Here is a 24,093-nt window from a genome sequence, read left to right on the forward strand (position 1 = left end):
TGGGTGGCTGTGTATATGTAGTGTTATCCTCTGCTGCCACCCTTCAATCTCTCGGCCCACGCTCACATTCACACATCCACGGCGGCACACTTTGATCCCTGGCCTGTCCGGTCCTTTTAACTTCCACAGCCCTGTAGTATTAACCTCTCCTCCCCCGACTCACCCCCGCAGCTCCATCGCTCTGCTTTTTTTTTCTCCCCCCCTCCACAGCTCCTCTTCAGTTTGATCTCTCCTCTCGCCGTCGGTGTGTTTTTCTTCACCCCTGCCTCTCTCCAGACATCGGGCTGGATGTAATTAAGCTCCTTTAGTTTGAAGCACCTGCTGCACTGGAAAAAATGCCCCCCTCAAAGCAAGAAAAAAAGACTTATTTCAAGGAACTTTTACCTTGAAATAAGTGGAAAAATCTACTAATAGAACAAGTGAAAAATGGCTTGGTAAGATTTCTTTCAAAACGATATGATATTTAGAATATTGAGATTTTAAAATTAGCTGGAAAAATTATTTTAAGCTCTATTTTACCAGGATTATCAAGCTTAGGTGTCTTAAAATAAGTCAGACATGCTAAAAAAAAACAATGAAGCAGTTTTTCACTCAAAAATACATTTTCACTTTCATGTAACCTCCTAATTTGAAATGTATTAACTCTCCTAAAATATTGTTTCCTTGTCTTAAAAAAATCCAAAAAATTAGCAAAAAAAATCCTCAAATTTCTGAAAATTTGCAAAAACTTCAAGAAGAAAATTCCAATAATTCCTTCCAAATTTCCCTTAAAAGTTTAATTTAAACAAAATCCGCCAAATTTGGCAAGAAAATTCTTGAAAATATTTTCAAAAAATTACTGAAAATCTTCTCAAAAAAGTCAACAAGAAATATTGTTTCCTTGTTTGAAAAAAAATCCAAAAAATTCCCAAAATTTCTGAAAATTTGCAAAACCTTCAGGAGGAAAATTCCAATAATTCTCTAAAAGTTTCCCTTGAAAATTTTATTTTAAAAGAATCCCCCAAATTTGTCAAGAAAATTCTTGTAATGATTTTCAAAAAATTAGTAAAAAATCTTCCAAAAAAAATGCAAAAAATATCTAAAGTGATTCCATGTGTATCAGTAAAACGTCTAATATTTTCTTTAAGAACATTCATATAAAAATCATTTTTATGTGAATGTTCTTAAAGAAACTTATTTTTTTTAACGTTTCTGTTATTCCACAAAAAATGTTCAAAATTTTCCGGAAAATGTTGAAAATGTGGACCTCAGACGTTTCACTGTTTTTCAAACTATGAAACGGGTCAATTTGACCTACAGGACGACACAAGTTTTCTTGTAAAATTCAACTCAAAACAACACAATTTCAAGATTGTTTGACTTAAGATATTTAAGATGCGTTGTCTTAAAACAAGCCCTTCCATCTGCTGAAATGTCTCTTAAGAGAATTTACCTTAAATCGAGTGGGATGAGACATTTGGACTAAAAATAAGACAAATAGACCTGGTAAGATTTGGGGTTTTTGCAGTGTGCTTTCTCTGTTTCACTCAGTTTGTTTCCCTCTCTCTCTCTCTCTCTCTCTCTCTCTCTCTCTCTCTCTCTCTCTCTCTCTCTCTCTCTCTCTCTCTCTCTCTCTCTCTCTCTCTCTCTCTCTCTCTCAGCCTCTGACGTGGACGACGAGCCGGAGCCCACAGAACCAGACTACACGCTTAGACCAGGCCTAAAAATTGACGATATCGGTGAGTCGTGCACAAACACATCTGTCTGCCTCACATCTGGAGTCATGGCAACAGACTGATTCAAATGACAGCAGTCTGAACTCAGAACAGTCATATGATTTGTACTTTTCACATGCTGCCCAATCTTTAGAACCCCCCAAATAACCTGCTGCCAGTTCTGTTTTTTAATCACCAAAATCACACCATTTATCACGACCAGAAACTGTAAAAATAGAAAAAATGAACAGATTTTTTACTTTCACACAGTTTTTCAGTGAGTCATGTGTGACATGTGATTTAATTGGCAAAATTAATCAAGTGTAAGCTTAAAATATGAAAACAGACTCATTCAGATTACACCAGTCTAAATTCACAAGTCATATGGTTTGTACTATTCACAAAATTTCTAAAATTACACAATTTATCCTAAGCAGAAACGGTCAAAATAGAAAAAATGAACATATTTTTTAGTTTCACACAGTTTTTCAGTGAGTCATGTGCGGCATGTGTTTTAATTGGGAAAATTAATCAAATGTAAGCTTAAAATATGAAAATAGGCTCACTCAGATTACACCAGTCTGAATTCACAAGTCATGTGGTTTGTACTTTTCACAAAATTGCTCAAATTTCGCAATTTAGCACAAGCAGAAACTGTAAAAATAGAACATTTTTCACTTTCACATGGCACCATCTATCAGAGCCAGAAACTTTAAAAGAAGAAAAATTGTAGGATAAACAAAATCGCCAAATCTAAGCGTAAAACGGTGATATTTCATTACAGTCACTTTATTCTGCATGTCTCATTTAAAAGATCTCAACAGATAAACCCTTCGCATTACCAGCATTCTGGAAAAAACAAAAAATTCTGCATTTCTCAGCACAACTTTGAAGCCTTTCGTGTCTCGGCTGCAACCAACGGTCACATGACAAAAGCTCCAAGAGTTTTCGGTGAAAGATTGGGGAGTTTTTCCAAGTTATTCCTCCTTCTTGTTCTGTTTCCTTAGAGCTACAGGAGTTTAGATTGCAGTAAAAAATGTGACAAACTGAGCAAGAAATGAGAGATTTTCAGATGCTGCCCGAAGTTCAGAGGGATAGAAAACATCCGCGGCCTCGTTCCTAAAACATGTCAGCAAATTGATCGCTGATGTTTGATGGCGGCGTCAAAAAGTGGCCAACCGGAGCGAAATGTGCCATTTTCAAGAATTACATCCGGCGCCGTTAACTTCACAGCACCAGCTGGCCGGGCAAGCTGCTGGTGGCGGCGAACAGCGGCATGAATATTCATCTCACGCCGTTTTCACCCGGATGAGCAAAGAACACGGAGTTTTCATGATGATTTACAGGCGAGAAAAGTCCAAAAATTCATTCATAAAACAGGAGGAGGAGGAGGAGGCGGCTCGCTCAGATCTGCTGCTACGTTTGCGTTTGGGGTTAAATCTTGAAAATGAATTTGGAGCTGTGTGAAACCTGGCAGCGGTTTCAGGGAGAAGCTGAGCAGCAAATCGATAAATCACCCGATGATCGTATGGTTGGTTTTGGATGTTGTGGCAACAGTACAGCTACAACATGCACGCCTAGTTTTGGCTTTCTGCTCGCTGCCTGGCTCTTGTAAAATATGAAGTTGGGTTTTGTTGTGCAGGCTTGCGGGTAATAAATCAGTTTGTTCTAATAGTTGTCATCAGAAAACGCCTCCCTCCTGGATAGCTGCAGGTCATGCAGCCGCTCCCTCGCTGCTGCTTCTTCCTTCATTTCGTCTCCTTTCCATCCACGTCCCGCTGCCCTTTAATTCACGTCTTCGTCCAGATTTCCTCCGAGCAGCAAAGCGGTGAAGAGGAAAACTACCTAAGCTCAGTTTATTCACCTTTCGATGTGTGAAATTGAGTTTTTCCCTCGTTTAATAATGTTGTTTTTTTTACATCAAATCGATATTCATCTGGAGGTTTTAAAGCGTTTTAAAGCGGTGATGTAAGCTGAATTAAATAGGAGAAATGATTTAATTCCAAAGTTATTCAAGTTTTTTGTTGCATATTTAGCAGAACTGCAGCAATTAATTGATTAATCATTTAATTGTCAACCATTCAATTAATCGTCAACTCAACTGATGTCCAGTTATCAAGTTTGCCTCATTTTTTGGGGAATAAAAAGTTCAAATTATCTGATTTCAGCTTCTTAAATGTGAATATTCTTTGGACAAAACAAGACATTTTCTGAAATTCTATCAACCGAATAACCGATTAATCGAGAAAATAATCAACAGTGTCATGAATCGCATCCAGAGAAGCAAGAATTAAGACAAGTTTTCTACCTTAAAACTGATCGGTTTGAGTATTTTTTTAAAGAAAAAAGTCTAAATTCTTTTATTGTAACTTCTTATATGCGAGTATTTTCAGTTTCTGTCCTTTCTTGACAGTAAACTGAAGATCTTTGGACAAAACGGGACATCGATCGCCATTTTTCACCATTTTCTGACATTCTATAGACCAAATAACTGACTGATTAATTCAGAAAACAATAAACACAAACATGTATCTAAGACATTCCTGCATTTCTGTGTATAAACAATGTAAATTGCAGCTAGAGAAGCAAGAATTAAGAGACGTTTTCTACCTTAAAACTGATAAATTTGAATGTCTTAAAGAATAAAGGTCAAAATTCTTTTATTGCAGCTTCTTAACTGTGAATATTTCTGGTTTCTTTCCTCTTCTGTGATAACAAACTGAAGATCTTTGGACAAAACAAGACATTTGTCAATTTTTGGAAACCTTTTTTCGGCATTTTTTTCACCATTTTCTGACATTTCATCGACCAAATCAGCAATGAAAATGATCAATAGTTGGACCCATTTCATCATTTTCCAATAAGAAACAATATAATGCTTGTTGTCTTTCCTTCTAGAACGGAGAAAAATGTCTAATTGTGTCTTTTTGGACCTATATTTGGTTTGATTTTGTTGTTTTTTTTCCTTAAAATCCTGCTTTGTTTCACTGTGCAACAGATGTAAAACCTGAGATGGAGCGTTAACACTCGAGACGCCTTTGGAAGTGTGACGGAATGAATCTGTAAAACCACTGAGACGACACTTTGAAACCTTTTGCACGACCTAAATCCTGTGCACTTTGCTAATTGCATCGTTTCACATTGAGATTTCGATTAATTAATCAGCTCTGCTTGCTTCTGTTTGTTTAAATGCTCATGAAGATGCAGTAAAATGCAAAAGACGCTCATTGCAAAAGCAGAAAATACACATTTTTATTCCAATTAGCACCTGGTTCCAAGTTTCGTACGAGAATGTCAAGAAAAGTTGAGATTGTTCCCCATAAGAAACGCCGTGTTTAATGGGGAACAGGGACATGAAAACACTGCTAATATTTGGTGCCTGGCTGACACAAATTAGCCCGGCTCCTGTGGGTCATTTTCACCTGTAGTGCCGCGACGCCAATTAAATTAATAGGATAACCCGAGCGGTGCGAGAGGAAGCGAGCGAGTCAGCAGGGAGATGTGAAACGAAGCGAAAACAAAGAGGCCGGGCTTTCCGACTCATCACATCGCACTTTTAATCACCGCTATTCAGAGCTCGCACAGAAAGCAGCTGGAATGTGGAGGATGTTTCTCCGGGCTGGATGCTGCAGCTCCTCTCCCCTCCACATTTTGCTTCCTGCCCCTTTCGATCGCCGTCCGCAGCTCTACGGCCGCTCCCTCCTGGGTTCGGCCTCCGGTGTTAGATTTCATTTAGATCTCGTTTGCGACGCAGATGGAACGCTGCCGGCGGCTCCCAGTGCCGCCGTGCGATTACCGACGGACGCACGTTTAGCCGCCCTGTTGGCTCTCCGACTCTCAGGTCCGGCCATTAGCACGAAAACCCAAAGCTGCTTCTTTAATGGGGTTTATTCTGGAAATTACCGCTCCTCTGAGCTGCCGAGTGTTTGGGGCACTTCAGCAGAGCCGAGCAAAGTGTCACATCTGGTTTCACTTTTATAGAGACGAGTGGTTTAATTCAGCCAGTGTGAAATATCTGGGAATCATACATTTAAACTTAAACCTCCCACTTGTGCATTTTATCCTCCAGCAGCACAAGCACTGGTTTTATTAATCACACACTGTACATGCTAATTTTATACCACATCCTCAATAGGAAACTGATATTTAAAACTGATTAAAGTCTGGCCATCCCACACAGCCAACACAGAGTCTGTTAGATGGCTTTGTGTACTCACAGAAATACAAGTTTACTGCACCCAAGGCAACTAGAATGTCCAAAATGACTCAAAAATAGTCCCAAAAGTACTCTAGCTTGTCCATAACAACTTTCTACAGCGACACATGTTTCCAAAGTTACTCAAAAATGCTCCAAAATGACTTGAAGCTTTTAAAAAATGTCCCCAAGCAGGTCCTAAATGACACAAAATGTGTACAAAATGACTTGAAACCTTTCAAAGTTGTGCAGAATTTCTCTGATACGAGTCCAAAAGGGCTTCAACTTGTCCAAAAGAAGATGCATACTTTGCACAACTGACCTATGACAGTCTGAAGGGACGACGTGTCTCCAAAAAGAGTCAAATTTGTTTTATAAATATCTGGGAATCGTACATCTTAAATATATAAAGTCAAAAATCCTATTTGTGCATCTTAAATGTATAAACCTTAAAGTCCCACTTGTGCATTTTATCCTGCAGAAGCACCCATACTGATTTCATTCATCACACACTGTACTTGCTAATTTAATACCACAATAGGAAACTGATATTTAAAACCGACTAAAGTCTGGCCATCCCACACAACCAACTGGCAGAACTTTTCTACAGTTGTTCCCAGCACAACTAGAATGTCTGAATGTCCAAAATGGCTCAAAAATGGTTCCAAAAGGACTCTAGCTTGTCTAAAAATTGCTTGAATCCTGTCCAAAAAAATGTTAAAACCTTTCTATAATGACGTAAAACCTTTCCAAATTACTCAAAAATATTCCAAAAGGAATTGAAATTTTCTAAAAAAATGACCCTGAAAACACCAAAATGAAACAAAACTTGAACAAAATGACTTCAAAATTTCCAAAGTTGTACATAATTTGCCTAAAGCTACCCAAAATTAGTCCAAAAGCGCTTTAACGTGTCCAAAATAAGGTCAGAAGTGCCCACAACTGACATTGACCGGTCTGAAATGACTACAAATGTCCAAAGTGACTCAAAAACTGCCCAAAAAGTCTTCAGCTGTAACAAACCTGGTCACTACAAAGTGCAAAACTGTTTCATAAATATCTCCCAATCGTGCATCTTAAATGTATAAACCAGAAAGTCCCATTTGTGTATTTTAACCTGCAGAAGCACCCATACTGATTTCATTCATCACACACTGTACTTGCTAATTTAATACCACATGCTCAATAGGAAACTGATATTTAAAACTGAATAAAGTCTGGCCATCCCACACAACCAACTGGCAGAACTTTTGTGCAAAACCATTTTTCTATAGCTGTTCCCAGCACAATTAAAATGTCTAAATGTCCAAAATTATATAATATGTGTCCAAAACAACTCAAAAATGGTCCCATATGGACTCTAGCTCGTCCAAAAATTACGTGAAGCCTTTAAAACATGTAAAAACTGTCTACAGTGACCTAAAACCTTCCCAACTGTGTCAGAAAGTGTCCAAAATTACTCAAATTGTCCAAAATGACATGAAACGTTCCAAAAAAGACCCCCCGAAGAGGTCAAAATACCACAGAACTGGTACAGAAATACTTGGACATTTCCAAAGTTGTACAGAATTCATCAAAAACTACCTCAATAGAACGCCAACTAGAATAAAACTGGTGTCAGCTAAGTCCAAATCTGTTTTATAAATATCTGGGAATCGTACATCTTTAATATCAGTCAAAAGTCCCATTTGTGCTTTTTATCCTTCAGCAGCACTAACGCTGATTTCATTCATCACACGCTGTACGTGCTAATTTAATACCACAATAGGAAGCTGATATTTAAAACTGACTGAAGTCTGGCCATCCCACACAACCAACAGTCTGTCAGAGGACTTTATGTGCTTATAAAACTAGGATTTTTCTGGTAGAACTTTTCTGCTGAACCATTTCTCTGCAGCTGTTGTTCCCACGCAGGTTTATGCTAACGGCAACAACCAACCAGAAAAGCTGATTTTAGAGTTTTTCGGAGTTAAAGTGTTTATGATTTAGAATCAGCTCTTGTTCAGACTCCTAAAGACTAAGTATGGAAAAAAACATCTCTGGAAACAAACATGCTCAAGAATGATGCAACAAAATCGTCCTGAACGACTTCAGCTTGTCAAACATAAGTTTAAAAGTGACCTTCATGACACAAAATCTGTGAAAAGTAACTAAAAAGTCGTTCAAAAGGACTTGAAACTTGTCCAGAATAAATATAAACTGTCCATGTCCAAGATGATGCAAATAAAATGTCCTAAATGACTTCAACTTATCCTAAATTACTTGAAACCTAACCAAAGTATGCAAAGGCTACAAAAAAAGACTCAAAACGGTCGAGAAACCTTCCAAAGGTGTCCAAAATGACACAAAAACCATCCAAAAGGACTGCAATTTGTCCAAAAGGTCTTGAAACTTGTCCAAAATAAGTTAAAAAAAATTATAAACAAACACTGAAAACAGTCTAGAATTACTCCAGATATGTCCAAAATTACTTCAGACTTGTTCAAAACAAGTTAACAACTCGCCACAAATGACACAAAAAAATGTCCTAAATGACTTCGGCTTATCCTAAATTCCTTCAAACCTGTGCAAAATAAAGTAAAGACTGCAAAGAAAGACTCAAAACAGTCTAAAATGATTGCAAAGGGCTCCAAAATGACACAAAAAAATGTCCTTTTTGTCCCAAAGGACTTGAAACTTGTCCAAAGCAAGTTAGAAACTGTAACAGAATTACTCAAAATGCCAGACCGACCCAAAACCTCCAGTAAAAGAAGAAAAGAAACTAAAATCTGAATGGATACGGTTTGATCCTGAGAAGAATAAGGACGCTTTGGACCGAGGAGTCATGTTGTCTTATGTAATTTTCATTGTAAATAAGTTTGGTTCCAACATTTAAATCCTAAAAACTTATTACTGTCTGTGAGTTATCATGACAGTCTGTCTGCGTTAGCAAATAACAAGAGTGAGTAACCAAAAAATGATGACTGTCCTGTTGTGATTTACTGAGAAAATAAAAGAAATGTGATGTGATTAATCCTCTCTCACCCTAAACACTCCTATAAAAACTGTCTGGTTCCGTCATTACGAGTTCACAACGGCCTCACTGCCGTTTCCAGCTTTAAAACCATCAGAGTCTGTGAACAGCGACAGAACGCCAGGTGTGCCAGCTGATCAACAGGTGATGTCACTGGATGATGTCACACGTCCCGATAACTCCTTAGGTACCGTTCACACCTGTATGTTTTCTTTCTAACGCTCTCCGTGGAGATGAGCGTTTTAGATTAGTTTCTGAATACGGACACGCCTAAAAACACACATCACATGGTTGCTTAGTTGTAGAGTTCCATGATGTTGTGTGACTGATAAGATCTAATCACAAAACAAACACGGGCACCTGCGGCATCATTTTCACAAGTCGGTTTCTTCCTGTTTCGATTATTGAAAATCATCACTCCGGAAACACAAAACATGTCCAAACATGACTCTTAACGGCTCCAGAAGAACTTAAACTGTCCAGAATCACTTGAAATTTTCCAACCGGTTTAGAAAATGTCCAAAGTGACACAAATTTTACCACAGAAAAAATTAAAACTTGTGAAAACTATGTGGAAAAACTGTCTGCAGTGACTTAAAGCTTACCAAAATTACTCAAAATATTGTCCAGAAGTACTTCAACGTGCCAAAAATGTGCTCCATTAAATGAAAAGCTGTCGGCATGCACTTGAAACGTTCTGAAAAAGTCTCCAAAGTGACACAAACTTGCCCAAAATAAGTTGAAAACTGTTTACAATTCCTTGAAATTATCCAAAAGACTCCGGAAATGTCCAAAAAGGGCACAAAATTTGCCCAAAATGAATCCAAAATTGACAGAAATTACTGAAAACGAATCGCAAATGACACAAACATCGTCCAAAAAACAAGGTAAACACCGTCCACACTGACTGGAGAAGTTTCCAAACTACTTCAAAAGGTTATAAAGTGACACCAAATTTGCCCAAAATAACAAAAACACCACAGCAGCTTGTTCAAAATGGCTTGAAAATAATAATATAACCAACATAAATTAAAACTGTCCATAATGATTTAGAACTTAAGAGTCCATAAAGACGCAAAATTTGATAAAAAAAATGACTCAAAAATAGTTGAAAAGGACTCCTAACGCGTCCAAATGACCTGAAACTTATCCACAAGTACAAAAAGAAGAAGCTGCGTTTTAGAGAATATTATATGAATGCAAACAAATGCTTTTATTGTTCATGGATGAATCTTTCATGGAACAAACATTCATAACGATAAAACAAACGTGATGCTGCTGAACTTCCCCAGCAGCTTCCTGTAATTGGAACCTTTAATGCCGCCGGTTTGTTAAATTAAAGTCGTAAAAGTGGAGCGTATAAATCCAACACGCCTCACACAGTGCCAGGAGCAATTAAAGTTATTATTTTAATAAAGTATTTATCACAGGTCTGTGTACTGAATCGCTTAACGGTGCACTTTGACTGTTCATAAAATGCAGTATCTGGGGAAACATAATGTAAGCTATGTCGTTTTTCTAAAAGTCCTGCTCACTGTACAGATAAATTTTATGATGTTTGTTTCTAGATTTTGGCTGCAAACTCAGACAGATGCTCGTAAAGCAGCGTCAGAGAGGAGGCCAAACATAAGAACGTACTGTGGGCTTATTACGGACAAACCAGGACAAGATGTATGGTCAGAAATCATTCATACAGAAATATGAATTTAGCTTTTTCAAGTCATAATAAAGAATTCGGAACAAAACCAAGATCACGGATTAACAAGTAAAGAGAACAAATTTCAAAGTAGAAAAGCGCTCAGAGTCCTCCTCCAAAGCTGCGCTTTCCTCCATATGGCATTGGCAGAAACGCAGCATTTTTTCATTACTTATTGATGATCAGAAATCATGTCAACATAGAATGTGTCCATTTAATATAGGGGTCATTCTGTATGAAATCAACCAGTTTTAAGAAAACTTCCCACCTGACCCTCTCAGATTTTGCTAAGTTTTTACATACATTTAGTGCATTATATATGATGGGAAAATCCAAAATGTGAATGCTTTATTGTCATTAGTTTCAAAGTTATGGCCATTTGAAGTAGGTAGGGGGAACCCTATTATTGCAGCCAAAATTAAGACTTGAAATTTTTGACCATTTTCAGACTTCTATAACTTCTGAACAACAAAAGATAGAGATCTGAAATTTTCAGAATCATTTCACAGTGACCTATAGTCCTCAGAAATGTGAAAATATTTACTTTATATTTATAACTGCATGTTACAGAGAATGACAAAGTTGCGATTTTATCCATCACGAACTTCTAAACTGCTACATTTGGCCTCCCATTACACAAAAACTAATCATCATATCCATTAGAGATTTTATGTGGTATAATTTGGCTATCTAAGGATTGGATCTGTATAAAATGAAAGTGCTATGGTATGTAATGCATGAAATATGAAGAGCTAAACATCAAAAATATCTGTCCGACCTTCGGATTCAAAGGTCAATATCGGCATGTGGAATAGGTGGTATCAAAAAATAAGACATCATGTGAAATTACAGGAATTTCCCTAAATTTTGACACCAAGTACAACTTGCTTCTATAAACCCTTCTATGTTTAAAATGATATGGAATGACCCATAGATGTACCCACAAATAAAATGACCTTACCGAATCATGTGACCTAAATATGTAGGGCAGCAGGAACTGATGGGACTCGAAAACACCCCCACAATTTAATCAATTGTTCCTTGTATCATTTCTGACGGAGAAGTCCCGGTAAGTCCACAACGGGTTTTTTTTGGAGTATCAATGAGTCAAAAATACCTGCGGGCCAATTCTCATAGATATAAAATAATGAGTTTGACGTGTCTGTCGTCAACCGTTTCCGTGTCGCCTCAACGTTCACATTCGCCTGCAGGTGTCTGAGCTTCCTAATTACCAGGTGGAAGCTGCAGCCTTGACACCCACACAGTTTGGTTTCTCTACATGTCACAAGTTCACGGTGTTCGTCACAAGCCTGCTCCGTGTTTGTCTGCAACGGTGTGTTTCTGCCGTTGTGTAATGAGCCTTCAGAGCTGGTCGGACGAGATGCTCGCGTCTCCCGAATCATATCCCCCCCTTCAGCGGCCCGGTGTCCCGACCCGGCTCGGTTACAGAGCGGTCGGAGCGTTTAACCCGAGCCCCGCCGCCGCTCAGACCTCATTAGATCGGGGCTGGACTCTAAAAGCAGGTGTGGGCCGGCCATTACTCTGCCGTCTGACCCTCGGTTCAAACATCCCGCAGGTGGACGGAAACACCGAGGCAAACGCAGGAGCTGCTAATCGGCATCAGACGGAAAATTGTGCTCGTGTCTGGTCTCCTGTCTCATTAATCAACTGACTTACAGAAGGTGTGTCGGCTTCACGTGGCTCCGAGGTTCAGACGTGCAGCGAACTGTCTGGCTGCGAGCAGACATCGACGTTACGCAGCTCTGAGACAAAGACCGCAGCTATTTTTAGGTGGTTTAAGGTGCACATACAGGAGGGTTGATGGGGGTAATGGTTTAGATCAGGGCTGACATTGCAATATTTGGGTTTCCTGCTTTCTGGCTGTGATTTTATACCTTGAAAAAGCCAAATATGAAAGTAACCAGTCGAATCTGTCTGATTTTGCAGCAAAACTATTTCTGTTAGAGCTGCATAACACTGGTAAACAATTAGCATTTAAATGTTCTGTGCAAATTTTGGACATTTTCGGAGTCTTCTAGATAGTTTTGACGAATTGTGGACAGTTTTCAACTTATTTTAGACACACTTCAAGTAATTCTGGGCAAGTTTGAGACCTTATAGACAGTTTTGTGTCACTTTGGAGACTTTTGGAGTCATTTTAGGTAGGTTCAAGTACACATGGACAGTTTTTGAGATGTTGGAGGGCAATTTCTGAGTAATTTTGGAAAATTTTAAGTCATTGTGGACAGTTTTTTTAGGTCAAATTTGTGTCATTTTTGACATTTTCTAAATCTGTTGGAAAACTAAATAATTTTAGACATTTTTGAAGTTATTCTGGACACGTTAGGAGTCCTTTTTTTAAAATATTTTTGAGTCGTTTTGAGCAAATTTTCTGTCTTTGTTGACCCTTATTTGAGTAAATTTGAATCATTATGGACAATTTGAACTTATTTTGATTGTAATATTGTTTAACTAATACTCAGTTTTGTGCTTTCTGGCAGCTGTTTTATACATTTAAATTTTCCTAAAGCCCTAAATATGAAAGTGAAAAATGGATTTTTGTGTCTTTACGGTAATCAACAGTTTTGTTTTTTAAATTTATATTATACATTTTTTATTTATATTATATATTTTTTTGTATTTCCAGTAGTGGACATACATGTCTATGCACTTTGTATTTATTTATTATGCACTAAAACACCACAATTGAACTAAAGATATTGTATTCTAAAAAAGAAGCAAAAATACCCCCCCCCCAAAAAAAAACTAGTTTATATTACATCTGCACAAGATGGCATTGCTGTTTAGTTTTTCTGCAATATTTATTTTTTAAAATAAGCAGGAAATTTCCCCAGCACTGAAAATGAAAATGGTGTAACACTGGTAAATGCTTCCAAAGATGTTTTTATTTTTGATGATTTTAAGTGATCTTTTTCAGTGTTTCTCTCCTCTTTCCTGCTCATTTTTCTGTGCACACGTGGAGTCTGCAGGTCAATGAATAGTCTCTTTTTAATAAAATGTAAAGAAAGGCTCCTAGAGTGCTTAAATCAGGGTGAATGATGTTCTATCAGACAGACTTCTCCTGTAGATCAGTCATGGAAAATGAGAAGTGTGGAGGTTTTCTTTCTTTGTAAAGCTGCAAAAGAAGTAGTGCTGGACCCGAATATTCGTCCGCTACGGCGGTATCCAGATATTTATTTTGGTATCCGAATATTCGTGCCGCCCCCGCCCCCCTCACATAAACATATACACATATGTCTATGTGATCACCCCTTCCTCCCCCCAGACGAAAATATTCGGAGCTCGTCTCTTCACTTCGCCTTCGGCCCACTTCGGCTCATCCCGTCGTGTTCGGCTCATCTCGGCTCCTCCATTCCGGTTTCTTTCCACCACCTGAATGACCGGGTTGCTGCCGACTCTGACGTCACGCTTCACTTTGTTGCATAAACACAAGAAAAGATGCTGAAGACCTCCGCTGTTTGGGAATTCTTCAGTTTAACTGAAGACAAAACGAAGGCAAAATTTGGACCCGAGACCAGACGAACGGATCCGAATATTCGGGCCGTCTCCGCCGTCTGACGTTACGGGGTGGAACCAATATTCGGATATTCGTCTTTAATAGGGCCCAAATATTCGGAGGCCAGAATCCACTATTGGGGCCAGCCCTTAAAAGGAGTTAATTTGCCTTACTTTATCCACCACTGCTGAAACTACATATTGTGCAGCCTGACAGTGTAAACAGCGTCTCTGTGTGTAAACTATGTGTGTCTGTGAATGTGTCGCCTCATTAGAACAATAGCAGCTCTCTGATAACAGCTACAGTCACTGTGGCTCTGCTGCTGTGCTGCAGATCGGCCATATTTCAGTGGGTGTGAGGCTCAAAGCTGCCTTTTGTTCAGTCAGCGGAAAAATATTGGCATGTTTTTACCAAATGTTGTGCTGTGTAACCAGATTATAGCGCATTCAGGCGCTCGTATAAACACTTTTTAAATGTTCCTTTTCAGGTTTTAACCTTGTGAACCTGCCAACAGGTTAGAAAGTCATTTAGTGTGTGTAAAAAATCACAGAAATTACACCGTTTATCAGAGCCAGAAACTGTCCTTGAATGTATCATCTGTGACATGCACTTCAATTAGAAAAATGAACAAAGTCCGAGCTACAAATCTTTATATTTCGTTAAAATCACTTTGCTTGTTTGCTTTAACCAAAGAAAAAATGTCTTCTCAACACAACTGTGAATTTATAACACAGTTATGTTCACAGACTTGCAGGCAGTGTTTACACAGAGCAGTAAGGGGGGAAAGTAGAAATCGCTTCAGATACATTTTATTTAAATAATCTGCAAAAATGGTAGCCTAGCCGCGCTAGACCCAGCTCTGAAGACGCAAGGGTCTAGTTACCCTCGGTAAGCCTCGAGGTTGGATGCTCCTAAAACTGGCCGACGAATCACCATGAAGTGTAGAGTCAGAAGGCGGGCGTAACTAAGTGACGACAGAGGCGCGACGATTCTGACAGAAACAACAAGAAACAACTAGCCTAGCCGCGCTAGACAACCCACAGCAACGAATTTAATTCTCTGCCAGGGTCGACAACAAAAACGACAACAGTCGTTGAGCTCCATTAGCAGCGACTCTGAATAATCTTTCTGTTAACATGTCTGTAATATACTTGAGCTTCACCCATTGACTGTATAAATAAGGCTTCACCGAACTACTACATCCTCTGATTTCTGCCGCTCTAGGAGCCTATTCGTTGCACTGATTGGTTGTATACCTACCTAATTGCTGCAGAGTGATTTGATAGACAACCTTTTAGCCCGCCTCCCTCCCTGTCGAGAGTTTCTAGACCCTTGCATCTTCAGAGCTGGGTCTAGCGCGGCTAGGCTCCAAAAATGGTAGATTAAAACTGAAAAATCTGCACTTTTTTGCACAAACAAAAAACAATCCATGACTCAGGTATGACCAACAGTCTCATGTCAAAGAATCCACAGAGAAGGAAGTATGGAAACAAATTAATAATGTAAATAAGGAAATATCTATAGTATGTAGAGTCACCATTTATTGTTCTATTATTGGTAACTTGCTGAAAGGAAAATTAAACATACTGGATGAAAAAGATTACTTGAGATGACTCAAAGTTTGTCAAAAGTGATGTTAATCTGTCAGAAAATAGTTTTAAAAAAGGTAAAAAATCTGACACGCTGGTACAAAATTATGGAAAATTAGTCCAAAATTTGTCCAAAATGACTCAAAAATTGTGCAAAAGGATCATAAGAGGAAAATAAAACCAACAGGATCAATAAAATAAATGCAGCACGGATCAAAAACAGTAAACAGAGGAGCTATAGATTAGCATAGATTCTAAATTTTTCTTCTTCATCGTTGTTCTGTTTCCATACAGGTGAAGGACTTTATATTGCAGTGAACCTACAGTGAGTAGAAATGTGACAGGAGCAAATAAATCATTAGCTCTCCTTTTTTTTTTTTTGTCTCTGTTTTGTGTTTATTTGCAGATGAATTTAACCCGTTCGTTCCCAAGCTGGAGAAGAGCGTCAGCGGCAGCAGCCCGTCCAGGGATCGCCTTCTCCTCACCGTGACGATGCTCTTTCTGGCCGCCCTCTTCATCTCCTAGCAACGGCCATCCCATCAGCGTCACCATGCCAACTAGCCTTGGGACGGTGTACAGTATCAGTGGGCGGGAGGAGAGCGGGAGAATGGAGAGGAGTGGAGAGGAAGCGAGAAGAAGACTCTGAAATTAGAGTTTTGAAGCATCACAGTGTGAATGTGTGTGTGAGTTTGTGCAGCTGTGTGTGTGTGTGTGTGAGGGATTGTGGTTTCGGTGGAGCTGGAAGACCTTCAGGCGCTCAGTGACTCTATTAAAGCGGGCCCAGGTGTGTGTTTGTGTGTCTGAGCAGGCCACGTTGTCGAGCTTGTTGAATCATGCACAACCACACGAAGCATTTAGAGGCGCTATCAAAAGAAGACCACCCGATTGGTAGCAAAAAAAATAAACATTCGAAGACTTTTTTTCCCCCCTCGGAATCCGATTGGCTGTAACACTTCCTTGGGGGCTAGTTGCCATAGTTTCTTACAACAAGACTGAACTCAAACGAACTGGATCGAATTGAACTGAAATTGCCTTTTTTGTTTTGTTTGTTCTCGTCGTCGAATTTGACGCCGGGAACTCGGAGGAAGGGAAAAAAAAACAAGCCGACGAACTTTGCCGGTTCTTTTTGTAGGAGACTAGTCAAAGTAGCTGATAGTTCATACACCAACGCCGCCGTTTCAGTTGCCATCTCCACTATGTGTTGGTCTGCAGAAGGGAGTTAAAGAGCATTTAAACGAGGGAAAAAAAAAAGGAGCTCAGATGTGCCATTGAGGGTTTGTCGGTGTTCTAAGTTGCTGTGTTTCTTTCTCCGGTCAGTCCTCCGTCATCTCCGAGGTTAACGAAGCACACGATGGATGGCTACGGGAGCTTCCATGGACACACTCAGCAATACTTACCCTCGTACACGAACACGTCCGGACATTAACAAGTTTAAGCTCCGCTCCGCCGGCTTCATTCTCCATAAACTCCACATGTCAGATGCCACAGTTTTATTCTTCTTTTCTGTTACAGCGTGTCCATGAGAGTGAGGGGAAAAAAAAAAAACGTGTTTGTCTTTGAGAGTGAGAGAGGATATTTTAAATGGTACTAACAGCCTGAGAACACATCCACATACTGTACATCTTATAAATGCAAAACGAAAAAAAACAAAAAACAAAAAATGGTATATCTCAAAAACAGAGCAACAAGTTATACATACAAATACCAAGTGCTTTGGTGGGGAGGTACAGCAATTCACAAACAAATGTACCAGTCGGTTGCTTCAGAATAGCGTTTCCATAGCAACTAGCACCTTATTCACCATGGTTACCCTACCCTGCCAACGACGGACTCTAGTAGGGGCATGGCTTACCGTAGTAGCTGATAGCAGTGATGAAGGTGATGCTGATTATAATGGTGGTGGTGATGATGATGATGGACTGCGAGCCGACCGCCGGGCCATGAAGGCCTCGCGGCGGCTCACCCACCGGCACGTGAGACGTTCAAGTACTCGTGTAAATGTCGAAACGGACACAGAATGGAAAATTGGAAAATGTCCTGAAAAATCTGACGAGGTGAAATGTGATGTAAGCATTTTTACAAACTTGAAGTTCATTTGTTTTCTTTGTGGTTGTTTTGTTTTTCTTTAATTACAGTTTTTGTTGAGTTCGCTGTGGTATATATTCGGTTATCTTGAGGGGGAAGACGGGTTTAAAAGTTGGAAAACCGGGCGGGTCGAGCCGTATGGAAACTTGGGCTGCCAGTCTCTCCGCTTTTAATGTTAAAGTATCTTTGAAAGTTTGTTTTTGAGGGTTTATATTTTGTCTCCATGAAGCAGCACTCCAACAATAATACCCGAATATGAGTTGACTTGTCGGTAAGTGTTACTCAGCCTGTGCAGACTGTTGCATAACGTCTGAAATGTGCAATGAATATGATCATGATGTTTGAAAATCATAGACAGGGAAGGTCCAACAGAAGATGTCAAAGAGTTGCATCATGGGAATTGTAGGATCCAACAGTTCTGGTTGCAACGCCTCATCCTGTTCTCTGTATGGTTTTGACCATTTTCCACTGACCATTGCTAAACTGAAGTGTTTGAATCAAAAGGTGGGTTTCCACTGCAGGAACTTGATCTACGTTCCAAACCTCATCCATGGTCATGAGTTCTCGGATGCAGTCGACCAAAATGAGGGTGGTTGGGCTCAGAATTGGAGGTCAAATGAGAAGCTTCCAAGAGCTTGGAGTGGAGTCAACGATCTTGGGAGGTTTTTCAGGTACCGGGGTGGACGTAGAACTCGTTGGAGGGTGAACATATGTCATCTGGCCTGGGAACACCTTGAAATGCTCCAGGAGGAAACTGGAAGACATCGCTGGATGGAGGAACCTTCTGGAAACCGTAACCCTGAGCAGCAGAAAATGAAAAGATGGATGGAATTTGTGACACAAGGTGGTGTGAGCGTTTACAGAAATGATCCCTAATCAACCTTTTTGGCTTTTTTTTTTTTCCATTGCGGTGTTGAATCCAACAGCTTTGACCGTAACATTAACTCCAAGTGCACTAAAAACAAACTACAAATGGTAGCTATTGGACTTAATTCCAGTTCTTTTGAGAAGGAATGCATACGGGTTGGTAAAAACAAAGCAAAACTACACGAATTTGTTGTTGTAGGCCAGCAAGTGCACATTTAGTATAGCTTATGTGCAGTAAAAAGTGCTTTAATTTTGAAGGAAAGTTTACTTAGACCATAGAGAACAAAACAGGTGTCGCTTCAAACCAGAGGTGGCAGATTTGAGCCAGTTGTGTAGCAAAAATTTGCACATCACTTGCAGTTACGTCCATTTTTTTCCATCTTTTTCAATAACAAATGGGAAAAAACTCACCTTGCTTTGCTTTTGTAGTGTAAAAACCTGTTTTAATCGTCTTTTTAGCTTCATTTGTTGACTTCAATTGACTGTTTGCAGCTAAATCTTGTTTATTTTGCATCTACCTACTCTTTTACAATGGATGCTTGGTATGTTAGCCTGTTGAAGCTACTCGATCAGGGGAGAAAAAATGGTGCTTTGTGTCATCTTAACCAAACTCAAGATCTGCACAATGCATTTTCTGGTCTGCTCAGAAGTTTCTACGCTTTTTTTCTCCCTGCCATTGACTCCACCGAGGCTCTTCTTGCAGTCAGAACATGCATAAAGGTTTGTGTGATTGTAAACTGGCCCGTGAGTTCCCGCAGTGGAAAACAGCCTGAAGCTACGTCTGCTCCAGGTAGCATTTATCTGGTCCAGGATGCTGATATCATGAATTCTTCGGAAAAAAATTTGCAGAACAAGATTTGTGTTGCAACCCCTTTGGACCACCAAGAGTCGGAGATATACAAGATGTCATTCTGTACTGTTATTCTCCTCTAAAGAAGTTATTTTCGACCTTTCTGTGAGGCTTTTTTCTTCTCAGTGCAGTCTGGCCACACACGTGCAAACGACAGATGAACAGAAATGCAGTAGATCTCGTCACCCAGACGAGACGTCGTGCCTCAACGTGGAAACAAAGAGTCATTGCAGTGCAGCCCAGGTGCTCGTACGCCTCGCGGTCGGGAGGGCAGGTGGGGAAAGGTTCAGGTGTGGAGGAGCTGGAGGGTGGAAGAAGAGCTAGCGCAGAGGGTAAATCACTCTTCAAGAAGTTGCACTTATGAACTTAGACACGAGCGCAAGAAAAGTGTGAATGAGTCAGAGCTCATTTCTGGTTAATCACTTCATGACTGCGGGAGTCTTTGTTGTCGATGTGCAAATGTGTGTGTGTGTGTGTAAATGTGTGTGTGTGTGTGTGTGTGTGTGCAGGTGAACGGATGCGAGAGCGACCGAGTCTTTGTTTCGTGCGCGTGAGAGTGTGTGTGTGTGATCCGATTGTTGTCTGGCAAAGCAACAAAAGCATTTAATAGTGTTGGAAACAACAATTTACAATCATGTTTACCTTCGACTGGAATGACTTTAAATGAACTTGAAAATAAACTGTAAACTGAACAAACCATAACAGAGGTTATAACGATGATCATGATAACAAAAATAATAAGCTTACAAATGTTACTTTTACCCACATGTGTGTTCGCCTCTTTATTCGCTCTCTGTTCTTTGACGATACGGGCGGCGGGGGGGAAAAAAGCGGGAATAACCACGACGATAATCCAAGACAACAGATGGAGGGGGTTGCGGGAAAGGCTCTACCTGGTATATTGAGTTCTCTGTAGATAATGTTGTTTTGGAGCTCATAGATGTGATTTTCCATATCAAAGTTGGTGTGGCAAGGCTCTCCCCCGGCAGTAATACCTTTACACGCTCCGATTAGGGGAGATAAGCGCTTCAATCACCAGCCCCGACATTTGAATGACAATGGGACGGGCCGGCGGCGTGTCTGCGGCGGCTGATGGACGGATAAAGCCGCCGCTGATGTCAGAGAGCAGCCAGGCTCATTGTCTGATCTTATGCAACAGGTCTTTGTCATACAGGTGGAGTCATTCTGACTGACAGGACGACACGAGGAAGAAGATGGAGGGACAGATAGAGGTCAGCAGATAGAGACGGAAAATGGAGAGATATGGAGCATGAAAGGCAAAAAGTGGCACTCAGATGCTTGGTTTTCTGGCTCCGGTTTTGACACATTGCCATCTCTTTAAAATCAAACAGTTGGCATTCAAAAGATTCTGTAGAAAACAAAAAATTCCCGACTTCTTGCCGTAACCGAAAAGCAATGAATGACACGGATGTGGCCGACAGTCGCGTGACGAATATTCCGAGACTTTTCGGCTGAACTGCAGGCAGTGTTACGCAGAGCAGAGAGGAAACCGCATGGAAACAAATTTTTAAAAAATTTGTGGAATATGTGCAGTCACTGTTTTTCAAAGTTCTGATAGCACCTGTAGGGGTTTTTGTAAAATAGATAATCAGGTTTTTCTGCCGTGACAGAATGGAATGAGGAAGTAGGTGGGACAGATCGTTACATAAAAGGCAAAAAGAGGACGCTTAGATAATTGATTTTCTGGCTGCAGTTTTAACACAAGCTACCGTTTGGCATTTACTAAAAAAATTACCAAAAATGAACAATTAGCATTCAGCAGATTCCGCAGAAGAGAGACCTGCATGGAAACAAATTAAAAATGCAAATCGTCAAATATATATAATATGCAGAGCCACTTTTTTGAAAGTTCTGGTCACACCTGTGGGGATTTTAGTAAAATAAATGATCAAGTTGTTCTTCCCTAAGCGAGAGGAATGCATGAGGAAGTATAGGTGGGACAGATAGTTGCATAAAAGGCAAAAAGAGGAGATTTTCTGGCTCCAGTTTTAACACAAGCTGCCGTTTGACATTCACGCTGAGCATTTAACAGATTCTGTAAAGACCAAAAAAATTCTCCACTCCTTGGTGCAACCAAAAAGCAATGCCTGACTTGGTTGCATCCAAAACTCGTGGTAAATTTTCAGGGAATTTTCAGCTGAACAGAGCAGAGAGGAAACAGCATGGAAGTAAATTACAACTGCAAATAGTAGAATGTCTACAGTATGTAGAGCTATTGTTTTTTTAGGGTTTTGGTCTCACCTGTTGGGGTTTACGGCTTTTTTTCACCATTTTTCAGTGAAATAAATAAAGTTGTTCTCTGCTGACTGACATGAAGGCACGAGGAAGTAGTTGGGACAGAAAAAGGTCAGCAAAGATGGAAAAAAGTAGAGTTATATAGCATAAAAGGCACAAAATAGGCTCTCACGTCCTTGATTTACTGTCTGTTTGGAAGCAAAATATTTTCTCTTCAGACAATTTGATAAATGAACAATTTGTCAGACATTTAAAATCAGATTTCTTTATAAAGCATATTTAGAAACGACAAGCATCAGAGCAAAGTGCCTCATAAACCGGCAAACCATGAATCACAGCGACAAGAGAAAATTAATCAGCTGTAAAAGATGAAGTCAAGCTCTATTTAAATGCCAATAAAAGGTCTTAAACTGCAATTTGTACCTGGAAATGTAAAAGTTCAGTTTGTCTTTTTTTGTACAGAACATCTGGTTCCTCAGCAGGGAAGCAATGATGACAATAATAATAATAACTTTAACTATAGCTGTAATTATATGGCAGCCTTTAAAAGCAGAGTTTACAAAGTGCTCTGACAGACAAGTCAAAAAAACAGGAAACTCAGCGAGACAATAACTGAAAGCTAGGCAACAAAAAACAAAACATAAAGGAGCAGAGAAGTAGAGAAACAGAGTCGTACAACACAGGAAAGGATTCCTAATGCAGGAAAACTGGATTTCAGGGTGAAATAAATAATCCAACTGATGCAAAAGAATAATAAAAGCACCATTAAAGCCCATAGTGACTCTGAAAAAATGGGTTTCCAAGAACATTTAAAACCTTAAAAACAAACAATGCATTCTCGATAATCAAGACACAACCAGTAGAAGGACGTCGGTACTGGAGCTGTGTGATCAGGCTTTTTATTTTCACACGTTAAAACTCGAGGAGCTGCAGAGACGACAGTTCCACACCCACATGTTACAGTCGTCTAACGGAGCGCTAATAAAGGCTTGAATAAGTTTCTGTTGGGAGAGAAATCGGCCTTCGCTGCAGCTAAAAGTCTTCAGCCGATCTGTCCGTCAAATCTGAAGGAGCTGTCGAAGGTTCTTCACCAAAAAAAGCCGATTGTGTGAAGCCGAAGGGCCAAGAGGGTCACCGAGAAGGTCTGAACGGCTTCACATGATCATGTTTTTATTCAAAACGAGAAGGTTTAGATCCACAGTGAAGTGAAAATCTTTTAGTTTGAGGTTGAACAGGAGGTTTTAAGATGTCACAAGGGGGAAAGAAAAGGGTTTTCTGACATTTTAACCTCTGAATGATTGATCAAACCCCGCAGAAATTATGCAGCACATTAATTGATGATGAAAAGAATCATTAGTTGCAGATTTGCTTCAGTCAGTTTTACAGCGTTTGTGTAATGAAGGATGCTAAACACTTTTTAAAACACATTTTGGCTCTGGAAAAGTCCTGTTTTGGCTCCGGCTGGTTTGCAGCTATGAAGAAGAAGTGGGTGGTTTGATTGTTTCCTTTATTAACACCCTGAACCCCAAAACCAGCCAGCAGGTTTGGAAGGCATGTTGTCTTTAAGAAATTGCCAAAATGACACTATTTATCAGAGCCAGAAGATTAAAAAAAATGTTGGTTTTCAGCTTTCTGGAAATCTGCGACATGCAATTCCACTGGGAACGTGAACAGGCGGTGCATCTGCAGCGCACATATTCAACAAGTATAGAAACATAATGTAAAAGCAAAGCATGTAGAAGCTCCTTTTTTCCCGTCTAACACTTGTGAACAGTTAGAAAAATATTCCACATGCTGATTTTTTGCTTCTTGGAAAACAAATAATCAAGGAAACGTTCCCTCTTGTTTAGGATTTCTGGCATTCTGACTGTTTTAGGCTTTTATTTTGGAGTCCGTTAGAGGTGCAGAAGTTTATATCGCAGTGAAAAATGAACTAACGGTGAGAAAAAATGCAGCAAATGTTGGATTAATGGTGCAGTGAACTAATATAACAATCTCATCCTGCTGATCTGAAAAGTGTATCATCATTTCCATCTGGAAGCAGACGCATCATGAAACAGGCGGTGACTCATTCTCTGGAAAGTAGACTCCAGGGGATGAATTCTCCCACCGACGCCACCCAGCAAACCGATTTCCCCCCAAAACTGAATCAGTATTTCTGAGAAACGCCCTCAACAGCAAACTCCCAAGTCTCTTCCCAGATGTTTATTCCTTTTCGTGACTGTCTGTGATGTGGTCTGTGTGTCTAGATGGAATGAATCCTGTTCATGTCTCCACCAAAAGGAGAATGCACCAGGCTGTTTCCAGCTCTGTTAACTCCTGGCTCGGTAA

General features: G+C 39.8%; 1 protein-coding gene across 2 annotated transcripts in view; it reads left to right on the plus strand.

The window, feature by feature from the left end:
* efna3b (ephrin-A3b) overlaps positions 1-20,267 on the plus strand; it is a 119,532-nt gene extending 99,265 nt beyond the window's left edge. For both annotated transcript variants that reach the window (XM_051956330.1, XM_051956331.1), the window contains exons 5-6: positions 1,641-1,718; positions 16,111-20,267. In XM_051956330.1, the coding sequence (XP_051812290.1) occupies positions 1,641-1,718; positions 16,111-16,229 (197 nt within the window). In that variant the 3' untranslated portion in view covers positions 16,230-20,267. The remainder of the gene's footprint in view (positions 1-1,640; positions 1,719-16,110) is intronic.
* The last annotated feature ends 3,826 nt before the right edge of the window (positions 20,268-24,093 follow it).

The sequence above is a fragment of the Acanthochromis polyacanthus genome, chromosome 12 (assembly GCF_021347895.1).
Source record: "Acanthochromis polyacanthus isolate Apoly-LR-REF ecotype Palm Island chromosome 12, KAUST_Apoly_ChrSc, whole genome shotgun sequence".
Classification (NCBI taxonomy): domain Eukaryota; kingdom Metazoa; phylum Chordata; class Actinopteri; family Pomacentridae; genus Acanthochromis; species Acanthochromis polyacanthus.